Below are 17,827 nucleotides of genomic sequence, written 5' to 3' on the forward strand. Positions count from 1 at the left end.
ATAGGATCATCATCATCATCAGCCTGATTATACCCACTGCAGGGCGAAGGCCTCTCCCATATTTCTCCACTTAACCCGGTTCTGTGCTAGCTGCATCCACTTGACCCCTGCGAACTTCTTAATCTCATCTGATCATAAAATAGGATATAAAATTTAAATCTAATATGCCTTTGGCTAACCTGTGATACAGCTTTTCAGATAATTCCTCTGCTGATATCTCACTCCCCCATGAAAGTATCTACCCTGTCTGCCTTTTTGACGGAATGCGTGAAATCCATGCTGTACAGGCAATGATAAAGCACAAGCATGAAAAATCTGAACTCTTGCTACAGGAGCCCTATGGGCTATTTTTCTGATGCTCAGAATGCTGGTTTGCAAGCTCGCTGGCTTTTCCTGCGGTCGCACCGGTACGAAACCGCTCGCAGTTTCGACGATGCTGCCTAGTTTACTGTAGCGATATATTGCTTGTAAATGAAGCAAATGTGTATCATTAAGCAAAGAAAGAACAATGGTTCATAGGTCAAGGAATGAACGAATTAGCGTGGCGTTGTAATGAAAGCGGGGAACTCAAACTCCGGAACGGGCAGCGGAGCGGGCACTTCCGCTGTCACTGCGGAAGTGCCCGCGAGACGCGCACAAATGGCAGATCGCACTCAAGCGTGCACCACAGCCACGCTTGCCGCATGGGGCCCGCCTTGGGTTCCGATGGCCGCCGCTACACGGCTTTCAGTGGCGCCCCTATAGGCGCTGCGCATGGTGTATAGCACCTTTGCATTCATACTAGTCAGCAGTCTTAAATGTGTCTGCCAAGTATTTTGGTCACTCGTTCAGCTATTCGGCCACTCATCCATTTGTTTGTTCACTTCCTCACTTAAAATGAGCTCCACTTCGTATGCAATCTTGTTGACGCTCATCTTCAGCAGACACTTGATGTATATGGAGGCGATGTAGTCCCAGACGGCCGTGATATCGAACACATGTCCACTATTATACAGTGCGATCCCCTTGCGCACGCTGTCACTGCGGAAGTGCCCGCGAGACGTGCACAAACGGCAGATCGCACGCACGCGCACACCACAGCCACGCTTGCCGCATGGGACCCGCCTCGGGTTCCGATGGCCGCCGCTACGCGGCTTTCAGTGGCGCCCCTATAGGCGCTGTGCATGGTGTATAGCACCTTTGCAGTCATACTAGTCAGCAGTCTTAAATGTGTCTGCCAAGTATTTTGGCCACTCGTTCAGCTATTCGACCACTCATCCATTAGTTTGTTCACTTCCTCACTCCATTTATTTCTTTCTTTCTTTTACAGTCTCATCTATTAATTTGACCCTTTCTCACCAATTTATTTGGTCACTCGCTCAATCTTATATACGTTCACTTTCTCACCTGTTTATTATAGTTGGAAACCCATCCATTTATCTGGCCACTCTTTCACCTGTCTATTTGGTCACTTGCTCCCCTGTTACTTGCTCATACATTCTTTTGGATTCTTACTAATTCATCTATTTTTACTCACTCACTCACTTACTTGTTCCCTTACCCACCCACTTATTTGGACTCTCGCTACGCCATTTATTATTGTGTGAGCATTAGAAGCTTCATCGCAGAAAAAAACAGTGAATGGTAAGTTGTAAAATTTATTGCTTAGTCAAGATGTCACAGGATCACATGACATATCCGAGCTGTGATTGGTTGACAGGGTATGCGACATCGTGCAACCAGGGGACATGACTGAGTTAGAAAAGTGGCAGTGGACATGTGCGGTGGCATCGCGCACATGACATGTGTGTTGGTCATGTGCGGTGGCATCGCGAGGGGGATGCGGGGGGTACGGTCCGCACCGGGTGCAGCACTCGGAGGGGTCCAGCTGGGCAGTGAGGGAGGAAGGGGCGGGGGGCGAAATGAATTATTGGGTAAAGACTCAAAAAGCTATTCATTGGTGCCTCTGAGACATTGACTGGCAAGTGTGATCTTCTCTTAGAACGAATTATTCTGTTGTGAGGAGTGCTTGAATTTTAACGTTGGACCAGGCCTGTGTACGTACGTGTACCCTGGAAACACCTGTGCAGAGCATGTTAGACAACACCCATAGGCGGCCGCGCCGCTGCATCGTCTATTTTGTGTATGTGCAGTGCACCCTCCTTTCCCTAGCAAGGACCGCTGGCAGTATCTCTCCGACAGTATTTTGTCTTGTTCATTTATCTCCTGTGCCTTTTTCGCTCGTCGGCCCAGTCACACATCCGCCTCACTCTTTTAAATCCCCAAAAGGCACAGAATGCCTTTATCTCAGTGGAATGGCCAGTCTGATCACTATGGCGTTGACTAGAAAAAAAACAGTAATAATGAGAAGGAGGGCACCTTTAGCAAGGCCAGGTGCTTTAAAGGGGGAATTGAGAGAATGTACCCAAGGGTGTTCCCTGAAAAAGGCAGTCATTGTTAAAATGAGAAACGCAGCTGAGGAGGAGGAGGAGGAGGAGGAAAGGCAGGGAGGTTAACGGAAGAAGCCGCTTTGCTACCCTGCACTGGGGGATGGGGGTGAGTGGATAAATAAGTGATGTGCAAGAGAGGGATGGGTAAAGTCAGTAAAGGCGCATCATAGCCGTATCACATCACATCACAGTCATATCACGTCACATCACAGCAAAATCACGGCCTGTCGATCAGGCCTGTGGCTTTCATGAAGCGAAGCAGTGCCTGGAAGGCCTTCATTGCCGACGATCGCCGCGGCCAGTGACCTAGAACCTTGATTTTGGTCAGTGGGCATCTATCTAGATGCTCCAGCGCATGGCAGAGACACTGTCTTTCCGCACTGTATATGGGGCACTCGCAAAGAATGTGGCCTATTATAGTCTCATTGAGAGGCTGTTAGCCATACCTATCACAAACGAGTAAGAGTTTGTGAACGGTACACCGACCCACAGGTGGCACAGCAAAGTTGCTCTGCAATGGATGTGGGTGACCCTAGCGACGCCACTGGTCATGTGACATGGCCAGGAGTGGTAGTGGGCTTAATTTGATGCAACGAAACATAGATTATGTGCTAGTGTAACATTCACAACATTGACGTTAACTCTAAGTTGCTTTTACAGCTTCTGAAAGTTTCTGGTGCTCTGCATGCTGTGTAATTTCTTTAATGGTGCATTACTAGCGAAAAGTTTACATTTCAGTTACTCTAAAATAGCGCAACATTTGTCACTTTTATTCGACTGCAGTGTTTCTGCAATAAAGTGCAGATGTGTGACTCTTCGCCACAATGTTACGGCTTTGCAATCAGTAATTTTTTGTACAACAGCTTTAACTACATAGGTTTCGTGTGTTTTTCATTTAGCCACAGGGAGTGTTCCATGTTGGTCCTGGGAACCTACGTGAAGTCCTTCAACTACCACATCACAGGCAACCAGGTATGTGAGCCTCTTTTCTAAGAGTTTAATGCTGTTGTTTTCTCTGCTTCATTTGTGTCCTTTTGGCGAGTCTTGGTTGGCTGAAACGACTGAAGTGGGTGCATCGCTAATGGCTTAGATGTAGCCAAAATCGCCTAAGAAAGCAGATTACGATGCACACAGATTACGTGATCGCAGTATAGATGGCAGTTTTTGGTGAGCAGAAGCTGCCATGACGAGGTTTGCAAGGCCGCAACAGCTTTCAAGCATTACAAGCTGTTAGAGTGGAATGATAAAACCATGAATGCACCCCTCGGCATGTGGATGTTCGTGACAACTGTGGCGATATGTGTGCCACTGCTGTTCATCTCGTTTGACGTGCAAGAGAGCGTTTTTTATCAGTTATGGTTGTCTAAAGACTTGGCACAGTGGCTCGGCACTAACCTCGCACGACAGCCTCATGGACTGTTCTGGTGCAGGGTTGTATGTCTGCCCAAAATTGTTGCACAAGTGTGGTCAAATCTGCGTGTGGTCTAGCTCAAAATTGTTAGCCATAACTATAGTGCCAGCCATTGGTCAGGAGCCAACCAGTACGTGCAGGATACATTGTTGAGCAAGTTGGTTCATGAGGATAGGAAGGTATGTTGCGCAAAAAAGACAGGACAGGATGAGTGCTTGTCCCCGTATTCTCTTGTGATTGTCTTGTGACCAGCTCTACTGGAGCGTCATGCGTACCCAGCATGGGTGGTTATTCACATTAAATCGGCAATTAAGTTTCCTACTTTGGGGATGGTTTTTCAGGCATTCATAGGCGTGTATACAGTAAAGCCTTGCTGATAAATTAAAAAAAAAATAAAAGTGCGGGAAAAAATCTGACTAGTATCCGGGGAAACATAGGATCCGAATTGCCTGATTTTGAAAAATTCAGCTGCTAAATGAGGTACAAAGGCATTCAGAATTGGCTTTCACTGCATAAAAGTGTAGATTAGCATTCATAGACATCCATTCTGCACAATTTCGTTTTTAATTCTTGCAGAATTTAGTTTTTATTTGCGTTGCCCCAAGTGCGGAAGCTATTTAGTAACAAATCCGTTTCGTAGAAAGTAATGATGAGCTGGGATCACTTCCTTGGTTGTTTCCTGATGCTTCACCTCCTTGCACCAGTGACATGTGAAGAAGCCATCGTGATAGCTTATGGCGATTTCCACTGGTCGCTCCGGAGCATGCTTTCTTGCCCCAGGATGACAATTTCAAATTCCGCTGGTCGACGGGGTAGGTTGCACGTATTCTGCTGGTTGTCTGGAGCAACTTGAGGCACTTTAGCTCGATCCGCCGACCAGAGTCGGATCTCGCCGGAAGTTCTAACCAGTGTTGTCGTCACTTCCGGAATTTTTTGGCTGTTTTTAACGGTTTCAGAGATATCGGCAGAGGACACTGGGCATCACCTTTTTTTTGCGCTTACATGTCGAAGTGTGTCTATTGAAAACATGTCTACAGCGCTAAAATTATGTGAAAGAAAGTTGCAGAGGGCCGCACTTCTGCCTACTTATCAACCGCAACAATTTCGCCGCCGGGATGCGACTTCAACTTGTGGAATAGGCTCAGCATTGCTTTCGCCGCGCGCTCTGCACATTCTGCTGGCTGACCAAGAGTGATTCGCTCTGTAGCGGTTTAGGTCGCTCTATTCCGGTTCGGGTGCCCAGCACCAATCGAGGTTCTATATTTGTAAATTTTGTGAAAACTTTGTCTGCAAAGTCTATGTGCTTATGTGACACCATAGCTCAATTCTTTGCCAATAATAAATTTTATTTACTCCAGTCATGGCAATGGCTTGTGGGTCCTGCGGGGGCCGCATAAAATTCATGCAAAACGTGATTATCATCTGCTTAGAGGTTTAGTTATAGCGGAAATCCATGTTTAGCAATGTTGTAGATGGCAAGTGCAGCTCCTCGCTGTCTGGAGGTTGTTGCTGCATCTTGATGTCTTGGTACGGCACCGTGCATCTGTCACTTGGGTGAGTTCGCACAGTAAATTTTCCTCTTCATTCCTTTTTCCTCATTACCCAAATGGGGAAAATCATGATACAGTCGAACCCGGACATATCGAACTCGAAGAGGATCGTGAAATAGCTCGATATATTGATAATTCGATATACAGATATCGGCTTGAGATGCCACTTGCGATCATGAAAAATGATACGGTATTTGTCGCGTAGTCAACCCACTCGCATAATGAACCCACTCCTCATTTTTGCCCCCCGAGAATTTAAAAAAAAAAAAAGCGTTCGGTGGCGCGTTTCTCCGTTTTAACTGTCGCATCCACAGCTAATTTATTGGCAGCGCGCCAAGATGCTGCGCAGCGATAACGCCACAACGTGTTTTAAACTACACTTTTCATAGATCCTGCAGTGGCAGGGAGTGAACTTGGCAGTGTGCCCGTGTGATGGCTTCATTGCAGAAGTCTGGTTCGATTTATCGTGCCGCGCTTGGGGTGGGGCGGGCGTAGTCCACTGCTACAAAATCATTGGCAAGCGTGATAGCTGCAAATGGAGCGAATAATGCTAAAAGCTGGTGGCATGACCGCAGCCGACCGCGTGCTTTCGTTGATTCATAGATGCAAAAATGAACGACTCTCGCAAAAAAAAAAAGAAAACTGGTGCTTCTTAATGTTTGCAGCCGCCATAGCTTACGCTGTGCCGCACGTTCAGCCCGACAAGAACAACTCTCTCAAAATAAAAAATAAAAAATTGTCGCCGCATAAGCTAGCCGTCATACCATACGTTCAACCCGACGACAAGAATAAACGACTCTTGAAAAAAAAAAAAAATAAAAAAAACAGAACTGTCGTTTTTTAGCGTCCGCAGCCGCTGTAGCTTACGTGCGTTCAGCACAACGACACGAGACTCTCATCGCACGTCAGCCGCCGCGTGCAGAGCGTTCACAACAGGCACTGGAGAAGCGTCTGCCATGGGCTGAGCTGGCTTGTCTGCGCATGCGTAGTGCATGCTGCTGCGAACGAGACCGGGAAGGAGAGAGGAAGGGGAGAGATGAAGCTCAGCAGAAGAGTATCGCGTTTTTCCTCTCTCCAGAACACCACGACTGCATTGGTTCCCTCTCGTTCCTTCACACACGACTTGCAAGCGTCACATGCTAGCATGACAGCGATCACCACAGATGTGCGCTCCTTTGGGGGAAGGGCGCGGCGCTGCTCGTAGACCAGCCGTCGCCGAGCTGTGTCCTCTCATTCCCTCCACGCATGGCTTGAAAACGTCACGCGGCAAACGGCCGAGGTGATGCGATCGTCTTTGGGGGAGGCGAACCGTCCAATGCGTGGTGCGGAGTTCGATATATCGAGCGACCGGTGAAATTGAGTTCAATATACGATGCAGCTTTCCTATACTTTTACATGGGATTTTCAAGGGGATATTCCGTGAGTTCGATATAACCAAAGTTCGAAATATCGGTTCAATATATCCGGGTTCGACTGTATATGACACCGCAGAGGGCATCTGTTAAAGTAAATGTTTGCGTGCATTATGTGGCACCACTGACCCCGAGCACCCACGCTTAGCCGTGCATGGCATTGCCGTGTCTGGGGAAAAGTTGATCCTGGTGGTTGAGCTGATGCCGAGTGTTTGGACCTTTAAGGCCCTTCGGCTGAGGCAACCCACCACTTTGGCCCACGCTTCCATAGACGGCGCCTCTGGACTGACCCACCCGGGGGAAATCGCAGTTGGGTTTTCTTGTCCTCCCCTCCATTTTTCACTTTCCTATCTTCTATCTTACAACTGTCCTGTCTCCTTCTCCTTTCTTGCATTTCCCATTTTTCCCTGGTGGTGAGGAGTAACCTTGTGTGGCTAACCACCCTGGTTTCATCTGTTATCGTTGTATCTGGTTATAGTTGGAATGTATGGCTGGCGTGGATAGGACTGCTTTGCAAGTTCCTGTTCCATCCTCGCTCGGCTCCATAGTGGGTGGCCGCCACCATTGCCGAACAACAAACTTACCTTTATGGCTTCCCCTCTTGAACAACATAATCGCCTTGGAAGAACAAGGCGGACTGAAGAAGTAGCAGAATGCTTGTCCAAAACGAACAAAATTTTTGTAAAGTACCATCTTATACCTTCAGAAGTTGATCAAAAGCCAGCCTGCACCTTGTCCCCATTTTAAGTATCGAAACTCTTGACCGATGTGTTAGGCCCTAGGTACAAACTGAGTAAACTAGCCAGCAGAGACCTGCTCCTTGAACTCACTCATGCAACTCAATATACAAAGCTCAGGAATATTGAGTCTATTGGAAATGTTCTTGTGACAATAACAGCTCATAGATGCCTAAATACTACCCGTGGCGTCGTTTCAGACACCACGGGTGGTATTCTTCACATCACCGAGAAGGAGATGCTGGATGGACCCGCTAATCAGACTGGCATAAATGTGCAACGAATCACCATCAGGAATGACAACAAGGAAATCTCTACCAAGCACTTGATACTAATCTTTAATTCAAGCACACTTTTAGAAAAAAATTAAAGTAGAGCACCTAAAAGCCAAAAGTTTGCACTTGCATACCAAACCCCCAAACGATGCTTTAACTGCTAGCGATACGTACGGTCATGGATTACGGTTGCAGCCGCAAAACATGTACAAAATGTGCCTCCAAAGAACACCTTGCTGCGAACTGTGATGCCCCAGTGCCCTATCATGCCAACTGCTATGGAGACCTCCCCTCATACTCTAGATTTTGTTCCACCTGGAAAAAGAAAAAGATCACAACAATAAAGATCAAAGAAAATGTATCATTTACAGAAGCAAGGAAACAGTTAGCAGAGACCAACCTTTTTGTGTTCACAGCGAAGGAAGACTACGTAAAAGTAGAACGCAGGGGTGAAGCCCTACACTGCAGTCAGGCACCTACCAAGGCCACATTTTCTGAGCCTACGGTAGGGCTATCCAACTTGCCCCGTGCAGAGGCAGCAAAGACTGCCCTGCCACCTTTAACCACGGAAAGCGATGGACTTCACCACGACTGTGGTGCAGACATTCTCTCAAAAAGAAGAGGAAACCTAGAGTAACCTCACCAGAAAAAAAATAACCTCAATCCCCTAGCATATCACTATGGCTTACATTTTACACTGGAACTGCAGAGGTTTGCTAAGAAATTATACAGGCATCACCAATATACTAAAATCAATAGCGCCGGTAGCTTTATGCCTTCAGGAAACAAGTACCTTGGTCCACAGAACACAAATACAATCCTGAAAAAATATGAAACTTTCCAATGAGACTGAGAACACGCCAGCAGACTCTCAGGAGGCATCGCAGTCATAGCACAAAGACGTCCCTGTTAGGGAAGTACCATTAAAAACACACCTTGTGGCAGTTGCAGTTAACATAGCAAGTCATAAAACAATCACAGTTTGTTCCTTACACTTACCGCCACATCTGTGACTTAGAAGAACTTATTTAACAATTGCCAGAACAATGCTTGATAGTTGGGGATTTTAACAGGTGCTCCCTTTTTTGGAGAAGTGAACGCACCGACACAAGAGGTCAAATTAGAGAGGATTTTATAACATCAAGTAACATATGTTTGTCAAACACTGGAAAGCCTACATATTGCTTCCCTAGTTTGGGTAAAACGAGTTGTCTTGACCCAGCCTCTTCATCACCATCCATTTGTAACAATTTTAATTGGGATGTTTTAGATGAACCTAGGGGAAGTGACCATTTACTCGCCATTTTAGAGCTGTCATCCTCTATATATCCATCATCTCAAGAAGGGCACGGTGTTTGAAGCTTCACCTTGCTGATTGATCAGTTTTTAAAACAAATGCCTCATTAGGAAAAGAATATTCTGAAAAATTACCTATAGAAATAAATGAAAGGTTTTCTACATGCATAATATCAGCAGCTTTAGCAGCCATCCCCAAAACATACGAACATGCTAGGAAAAAGCACAAGGTATGGTGGATGGAAAAATGTAAATTTGCAAAAACAAATGACAAAACCAAAACAATAAAACAAAACGTGGGGCATCTTTCATCGATACTCAACTGCAAAGAACTTGATTACTTTTAAAAAGACTAGGACCAGAGCACGTTACATCCGACGAAATGCAGAGAAAACCGTGGCATAAATATGTATCATCGATAAACAGCTCAATTCCTGCAAAGGAAATGTGGGAACAGGTTCGAAAATTCACTGGAGATTATACCTCATTTACTTTTCCAATGTTGATGATGCCTGGAACACAAACAACACTAGAAGAGCAGGCGAACATTTTTCTAAAGGTTCGAGCTCTTCAATCAGTAACACAAGGCAATAGCAGAAAAACAAAAGCTTCCTTTTCGGGCAGGCACAAATAAAGACTACAAGTAAATTACATTACAAAAACTAAATACACTGTTATCCTGAGGTAAAAATGAAACACCAGGCCCAGATAGCATACATTATGATATGCTTGCCCATCTGTCTGAAGCTGCCGTAGAGGCACTATTGAAATTTTTTAATAAAATATGGACAATTCGAAAAATACTTGAGGCATGGGAAAAAAACGGTAATGATACCCTTCTTGAAACCTTGTAAGTGACAGACCTATAGCCCTCACCAGCTGCATTGCAAAATCTTTCAAAAGCATTGTAAACATCAGACCCACTTTGTTCTTGAATCTTGGCAACTTCTGGATATACATCAGTGCGGCTTTAAAAAGGCGTCAACAACTGATCATCTTGTCCGCCTCAAGAACACAGTCCGGGAAGCATTCATGAACAAGTCCGGGAAGCATTCATCCACAGGCAGCACTGTATCGGGGTCCTCTTCGATCTGGGAGCGCCTACAGTACCACGGGGAGGTTCAGTACCCTCCATGACCTAGCAGACCTAGCTGTCCGCGGCAGGATGCTGAACTGTTTGAGTGACTTCCTGGCGAACTGCAAATTCAAGGACCATCATGGCACAATATTCTCCATGGCATTCACACAACAGAACGGTTTGCCCCGAGGATGCATCCTCAGTACAACTCTGTTCATCGTAAAAATGAATTCCGCAGCTAAAGTAAACCTGAAATCCATAATGTATTCTGTTTATGTAGATGACCTCCAAATAGCATGCACCTCCTCCAGTGTATTAACCTGCGAGCGACAAATACAGATGACTATAAACAAACTGTCCACTTGGGTGGAAAAAAATGGATTCAAATTCTCTCCACTGAAAACGGTAGCCGTTCACTTCTCACTAAAATGAGGCTTTCAAACTGATCCTACATTGTCTTTGAACCAAACTGCACTATCACTCAAACAAGAACATAAATTTTTAGGTGTCACTTTTGATAAAAAAATTAACATTTTTGCCACATATAAACAACTTAAGGAAAAAGGCATTCTAGGCCCTCAATGTGCTGACACTACTCTCAAGAAAACGCTGGGGATCTGATAGAGCATGCCTTTCCCTTTTCTATCATTCTTTGGTTCACTCAAAGTTAGATTATAGATGCATAGTATATGGCTCAGCAGGACCATCTTACATAAAACAACTAGATGCAACTACCTAATAATCTTGGTTGTTATGGTTATCATCCAGTGCATAACATCCCCAATAGCCAGCCTTTATATGGAAACGACTGAACCCGCCTTAAAAGATCGAAGAACTACCCGAATGTATTCATACGTACTTAAAATTCGTTCTCAGCCAGAACATCTCTGTCACCTCATAACCACAAAATGCCCATCGATAATGCTCTTTAGCAAAAAGCCCCAGGCAGTAAAACCTCTGTTGTGTTTCGAAGAAAAATGCCACGTGTTGCACATAATGGATGAAATTCCCAGTATTGCCCTAATGCATGAACCACTCCCACCATGGTACACCCTTCCCGCACTAACTGACATCACACTAAAACAATTTCAAAAAGTGTACGCACCACATGAGCTCATATTGCGAGAATACCTGGCACCAAAGGAAAAATATAGGAATTACATGGAGTTTTGTACAGACGGCTCAAAAACTAAAGACTATGTCGGAAGTGCAATAGTGCTGGATGAAACAGAGAAATCAGTACGACTGCCTCAGTGTGCATCAGTCTTCAGCAGAATGTTATGCAGTTTGTGTCGCTGCGGAGCAAATAAAGAACGAGAACATCAAAAATAGCATTATTTACACAGACTTGTTAAGTGTGCTCACTGCCTTAACTTCTAGCAATGCTGTTGATTCACTGATAGGAAACATAATACATAACTAGGGGCTGGACTTTTCGGTTTAAACCGAAAAATACCGATAAAGGTACATCGAAAGCATTTTAAAAAGTTCAGTTTAAACTGAAAAAGGTCAGTACCTTCTCATGCGCACCGCGAGCTCTCGATGATGGGAGAAAATTACAACAGTGTTCAATCCAGGGGCATGATCTGAGAGTGTGGGATTGTTGGTTTAAGTACAGCAGTTGAGGGTTTTGAGGCATTGTTCATGGCTTCACGAATGAAAAAAGAATGGCAGCCGTGCTTCTCGACCCTCATAAACATATCAAGCGTCCGAGGAGGGGCGCCTGCAGCAAGGCAGGCACTTCGAGGGCAGAAGGACAGACCAAGAATTTGCAGCGCAAGTGTACCCAGGAAATCACGGAGACCAAAGCCCACCAGTTTCTTGCCACGTGACACTTCTAAGACACAAGCTGAGAGAAGTGCATTTGTTTAAGTGATTTGGTTCATGCAAAAATTTGATCGTAATAAAAATGTAATGAACCTCCATGTAGCGAATTCCTCGATGTTACGAAGTTTTTCAATTCCCCAACGCCGCCCCCACTGAAGTGGATGTATTTGAAAACTCCATGTAACGAACATGTCGCGGCGGTTGACCTTGATATAAGGAACTCGTGGCACCGACTGCCCTTTAGCTAGTGCCGAGTCACTGGAAATTTGGCACAACCCCGCAAAATTCAGGACGATAAAACACGAACTGAAGTGAGAGGAATGCCTACTATAGCTACGAGCGACCGCGGCTGATCCAGCACTTCGCGTTTCAGCGCCGACGCCGCATCTGCTTGACATACGCAGAAGTCTCCGCTGTTTTTGCTGTCGGAACATGACACTATATTAGTTCATACTTAAAAGCTGCAAAAAATAATAGAAAAAGGACGCGGAGCGAGCAGCGCGCATCCATCGCTGCCACGCAGTTGCTCACGGGCTACCGCGCGTCGGTAGCGGGACAACGCGTGCGCTCTCCCCCAGACCGATTCCTTTTCCACCTCCTGTCCTCGCTCCCTCCTATTGCGAGTCGCAGAGGAGGTGGAGGCTGCTGCCACAGTCGTTATCAGCGCGATCGCGAAACATTTTACCGCTTCAATGACTTCGAATAATTCTGATTTACTGTAAACACTTTCAAGATGGTTTGCCTTGTATCAATTCTTAATCTGGTTTTTGTTCTGCATTGTTCTTTTGGGTCTTCCCGTGAAAACTGCATGCAACGAAAACCTTGATTTAACGAATAATCGCGGACATTTTACAATTTCGTTATAATCAGGTTTAACTGTACTCCTGTGTGTCAAACGTGTGAATTTATCTTTTACATATGCATTTTGCCTTAGCGCAAATTTTAATCATAGCAATAGCATTTTACTCCAGGTTCTTAGCTGTATATATGGGAAACTGTACATTAGATAAAAGTGCATAAAACAATATGCAAGAAAAAAAAAAGCCAAAATGTACACTACGTCACTTATAACTGTACACGGATGCCTTTATCTCACTGAAAAAAAAAAAAAAAAAGTATTTATTCAGCAGAACATAATATTAACCGAAAAAAAAAATGGAAGTTGTGTTTGCAATACACCAAAAAAGGGCAGCCGAATTCTCAAAGTAAAAACCAAAAAATCCAACCCCTATACATAACGTAGTAATAGTCACGACACAAACACATTCTATAAAATTCTGCTGGGTCCCCAGTCACATAGGGATTAGGGATAACGAGAGAGCAGATGCATGTACTGCGCAAACTAGAAATATGGAAATGAAACAGGTGGACATGCCACTCTAAGAATGCATGAAATTAATGCACAGCAAACTAAAGCCAAGTGGCCTGAGAAAATGAAACAAGCAACAAACCCATATTAGGAGAGTGGAAATCATGTTGACATCTGGAACGCTTCATCGAAGCAGTCTTGTGTCGCCTACATATAGGGCACACACATCTTATGCACAATTTTTTACTAACAAAGAAAGGTAAACCAGTATGTGAATTCTGTGGTGATGAGCTCAGTGTACATCACATTTTACTCACATGTGCAAAACGCGAAGACCTGAGGAAAAAATATTTTTTATTCTGTCCAGCACTGTTTTAGGAGAACATGCACTTGTTGATTTTTCACAAGTATTAGCATTTCTCAAGGAATCTAATTTTATGCCAACTTCAGTAATCTAGATATTTGACCTTGTGTTTGGCACATGACAGCTGTAGTTCGTCATAAAACTCGATATAACTAACAAAATCATGACATATGGACAAACTATCATACCATTGTTTACCACAGGTGATTATTGGCAGCATTGTTTCTATATATCTAGGTCTAGATCCTCAGGGGAACTGAAGCAGCTTTAAAATTCTCTTTCAATATGGATTAACAGCTTTAAAACTCTTCAGTATGGATTAAAGATTTGGCTGATCCCTTTTTGATTGTGTTCCGTTTATTGCCAAAGTGTAAAAGTGCTGCCGCACCTTTTCTTTGCACTGGCACTGCTTTGACTGCTGTCGGTGCTCACACTTGCTACAGAACAGAGTTGTAACAGAACAGCTTGCGGTATTTGGACTACCTCGTGTGGCTTGGAAGAGATTGATCCTAAAGGGATGCAACTTTGAATATTTTCCCAGGTGCCTCCCTGGATCTTCCTTTTTCTTGTAGTGCTTCAAAATTGTGCCTAGTGATCCACATACTTGTTTGTTTTTGGGCAAAAAAATTTGTTAAATTTAGTTGCATGAAATGAAAATGTAGCCCTTTTCTTATGATTAGTTTTAAAAGACATTACTTGTGAATACAACAGTTGTCTTAGTTGCTGGCCTTACACCATCTGCAGGCTCTCTGTTTAAAGTACAATTTATTTTTTCTTTCAACATTTAGTAAGGTTAAAATTGAGAGGAATTTAGAGTCTTCTTGAAGCTTTGAAAATATTTTAACTTGGGATGTTCTTGCTCTGGTCTCTCACCAGGTTGAGCTGCTAAAGTGGTCTTCAAGCAAGCACAACATGGGGATGGTTCTGTACAGGGACCTTTGGGTCACCATCCGCAACAATTGTTCCAGTGTAAGGTTTCTGCTAAAATCTTCCAACTCTTCATCATAGCTCACTGAGATTCAGTGGCATATTACTATGTGACTTGTGTAGGTGCCTATGAATAACTTTATTAAGTACAGTGAAGTCTTATTAACTGCTTAATTTCAACTTTTGGCTATTTGAAATTGATGCTCTGGTCCCGTCAATATAGAATGCATTTGAAGGAGCACAGCCGAGCTCCTTTATCCTAACTCTGCATAATTCATCCAAATTTTCGATTCTGTTCTAGAGCGAGTGATTGAAGTCTGGTTTTAATTAGCAATGATAATTATGTGCTGTAAATAGTTTTTAAAGTCTTAAAGAAAGCAGCAAAAGATTGCAAAAGATTTCTATTCTGTGGAATGTACAACTGACAGGGTACATTGGGGAATGTTTGGTTTTTGCTCATGATGCGTGGACTGTCGTCCTAACTGGGCCCTACTGCAGATGTTCTGCCACTTTGATGACTACAACTGGGACTGGTCGCTCTACCGTGTCAGCATGATGTGCCTGTCGGCACCCATTCAGGCCATGGTGGTCAAGTCAACTCGCATCTTCCACACCGGCGAGTGGTGTGTGTCCTTTCCTTTATTTACAGCACTAGCTCTCAGTCAGTGCTGCAGTCACCACTCAGTTTTTGTTTGTGTACATGGCCAGCCACTTCTAGGATGAACACAAATGTGCCATGAGCTCGATATGTGCGAGCTAACAAGGCAGGACAGGGAGCTCCAGGGGGGATCAGGGAATGAAGACGGAAGAAGGGTTAGAAAAGAGTGCGGTCATTGAAGACGGATGGATGGATGGATTTTTGGATAAGACCGAAGTCCAGTAGTGTGAATGTATAGCGTGATGATCAAGTGGGTGAGTAATTTAGAGTTTGTTTAACTTATCAAAAGCATCTAAATAGGCAAATAAGAATGTCATTACAGGGCGCCACTGTCTGTAGCAGTGCAAGGGACCTAATATAAAGTCCACTGTGAGTGGCACTTAAGTGACAGACTGCATACATTGTTCATAGTGTGCACGTTCGTTGGCATACCTTGGACATTTGTGGAGAACATGGAGTACAGCCTCAATTGAGCTGCAGTTGTCACAATATGGATTGTCTGCTTGCTTGAAACAGTATAGTAGACTGTCGTAAAAGCAGCATTGAGATGGAGAGGATGATAAATTGTTTCTAGATGATGTGGAAACTCTAGTGGTAGTCTTGATTTGAGATGTGGGTCGATGGAATGGAGAAAGGGATAATGGGATGACTTGGCAAGTTCCAGAGGCAGTTCTTCTCATCCTGGGTATATCGCTTGGCGAGATGCATCTGATTTTGTGAAGTAGATGCACGTATAGGTGTGATGTTGTAGACTTTTGCGAGTTGCTTTGTCTGCTCTCTTATTGGCCAGGATGCCGCAGTGAGCCGGAATCCATTGAAAAATTATAGCGTGGCCTCAGGTAGCAAAGTGAGTGGAGATGTTTAGTAATGCTTTTTGAAGACGACAATGTGTAACATAGCAGAATCTGGATTCACTCCAGATGCATCTGCATAAAGTGTGACATGGACTGCTTGTGGTAGGTTTTGTGTCAAGTGTATTAGGATGATACTGAACAATAGGGGGCTGACACAGCCCCCTGTAGTACACCCTTCTCTAATGCGTGAGACAGCGTTGGGTCGTCTGGGGTACTGTTAAATATTTTTCGCTCCTTTAAGTGGTTTCCAATCCACTTGTACAGCTTGCCTCCAAGCCCAGTGCTGCCAAAGACTGAGAGAATGGTATGGTGGAAAACAGAACTAAAAGCAGCCTTGACGTCGAGAAAAACAGCGATGGGGATGCGACCAGCATGTATGTTTTCTTCAAGTGATGTGATAAAGGCAATAACATTGTCAATTGCAGACCTCTGCTGACGAAACCAGTTCATTTCTTAGGGGTACTCATTGCAGCTTTCGAGAAACCATGTTATGCACTTGTGGATCATATGCTTCATAAGTTCACCTAATCAACTCAGTAGAGCAATGGGATGGAAATATGAGTAGCTAGTTGGCTGCTTTGCAGGCTTTAAAATGGGAATAATTTTAGCCAGCTTCCACTCTGCTGGTACCTCACCAGTAAGCCATGAAGAGTTGTAATACTTGAGCAGGCGAAGCCGGCAGTTTTGAGGTAGCTTTGCAAGAGCTTCATAGCTCACCTTGTCATTTTCCGGAGACATTCTCTTGTTCGACTCAGCGATAGCCGTGTTTAGTTCAATTATTGTGAAAGGTTGGTCCATCGAAGGTAGGGCTGCCTGTAGGAGGTACGATTGGCAATTTATGTTTGGTGGCGAAGGCTGTGAACTTGCTGAGAGAAGTCTGTAGTATTCTTCTGAAGTTTCTTTCAGAGACTTCCATTCATGCAGAGAGAGTGCGGTGAAGAGGTGAATTTGTTGAGGAGGCATGCGCATACCACGCACAGTCCGCCAAATTCTGGTAGCCAGTTTTCGTACATCCAATGTTGAGCAAAAGTCCCACCACCTTTTTCGACTAAGTTTGTCTAGGTAGCGCTGAATATGTTATTGCGCCCGTTGGCAGGCTCGAGGATCCTCAAGGGTTTTGTCTGCAAAGATTTTCTTTCGGCGCGCCTGCGCATTGCGCACATCCTTTCATACAACCCAAAACTGGCATGTATGCGAGGTGTGTTGTGTCACCTGGCTTGTGTTTGTTTCCTTCCCTGATTTATCGCAGCGGTGTGCATCACCGGAGTAAGAACTGTTCGAGTCAGAAGATGGTGCAACAGGCAAGGAACGTGATTGGGTCTGCCCACTCGTACCTTTATCCCAAGAGCCTCCAGGTGAGTGCTTCTCTGCTGTCAAGAGCTGTTCATTTAAACCTTTCAGGGCAGATCAAAAAGAAGGAAACAAAGCTTTGGAGGGCACCTAAGCTCTGCCTTTAAGGGCACGACGTGACAGCATCTGCAGCTCTTTTTGCGTATTCTCATTCCCACACATGCGCATTGCTACCTGCTTAATCACCAATCCCTTGATTTGTGCCTTGCAAGCATACATTTGTAAGCTGCCACAGTATTTGGAAGGCTAAACCCCGTTCTGGGAAAGTCGTGGGAATGTGCCTCCTTGACTATTATAGGGATACCTTGTCCCAGTATGTTGATTCCTATTGCCCGGCCATCTGAAAATTA

The 17,827-nt window shown here is 44.6% G+C and overlaps 1 protein-coding gene across 5 annotated transcripts in view; it reads left to right on the plus strand.

The window, feature by feature from the left end:
- The window catches only part of LOC146175394 (alpha-1,6-mannosyl-glycoprotein 2-beta-N-acetylglucosaminyltransferase-like), a 58,903-nt gene that overhangs the window by 29,729 nt on the left and 11,347 nt on the right, over positions 1 to 17,827 (plus strand). For all 5 annotated transcript variants that reach the window (XM_084581735.1, XM_084581739.1, XM_084581736.1 and 2 more), the window contains exons 7-10: positions 3,329 to 3,401; positions 14,565 to 14,657; positions 15,114 to 15,238; positions 17,377 to 17,482. In XM_084581735.1, coding sequence (XP_084437861.1) covers positions 3,329 to 3,401; positions 14,565 to 14,657; positions 15,114 to 15,238; positions 17,377 to 17,482 — 397 coding nt within the window. The remainder of the gene's footprint in view (positions 1 to 3,328; positions 3,402 to 14,564; positions 14,658 to 15,113; positions 15,239 to 17,376; positions 17,483 to 17,827) is intronic.

The sequence above is a fragment of the Amblyomma maculatum genome, chromosome 10 (assembly GCF_055883805.1).
Source record: "Amblyomma maculatum isolate TAMU_Amacu chromosome 10, ASM5588380v1, whole genome shotgun sequence".
In the NCBI taxonomy this organism is placed as follows: domain Eukaryota; kingdom Metazoa; phylum Arthropoda; class Arachnida; order Ixodida; family Ixodidae; genus Amblyomma; species Amblyomma maculatum.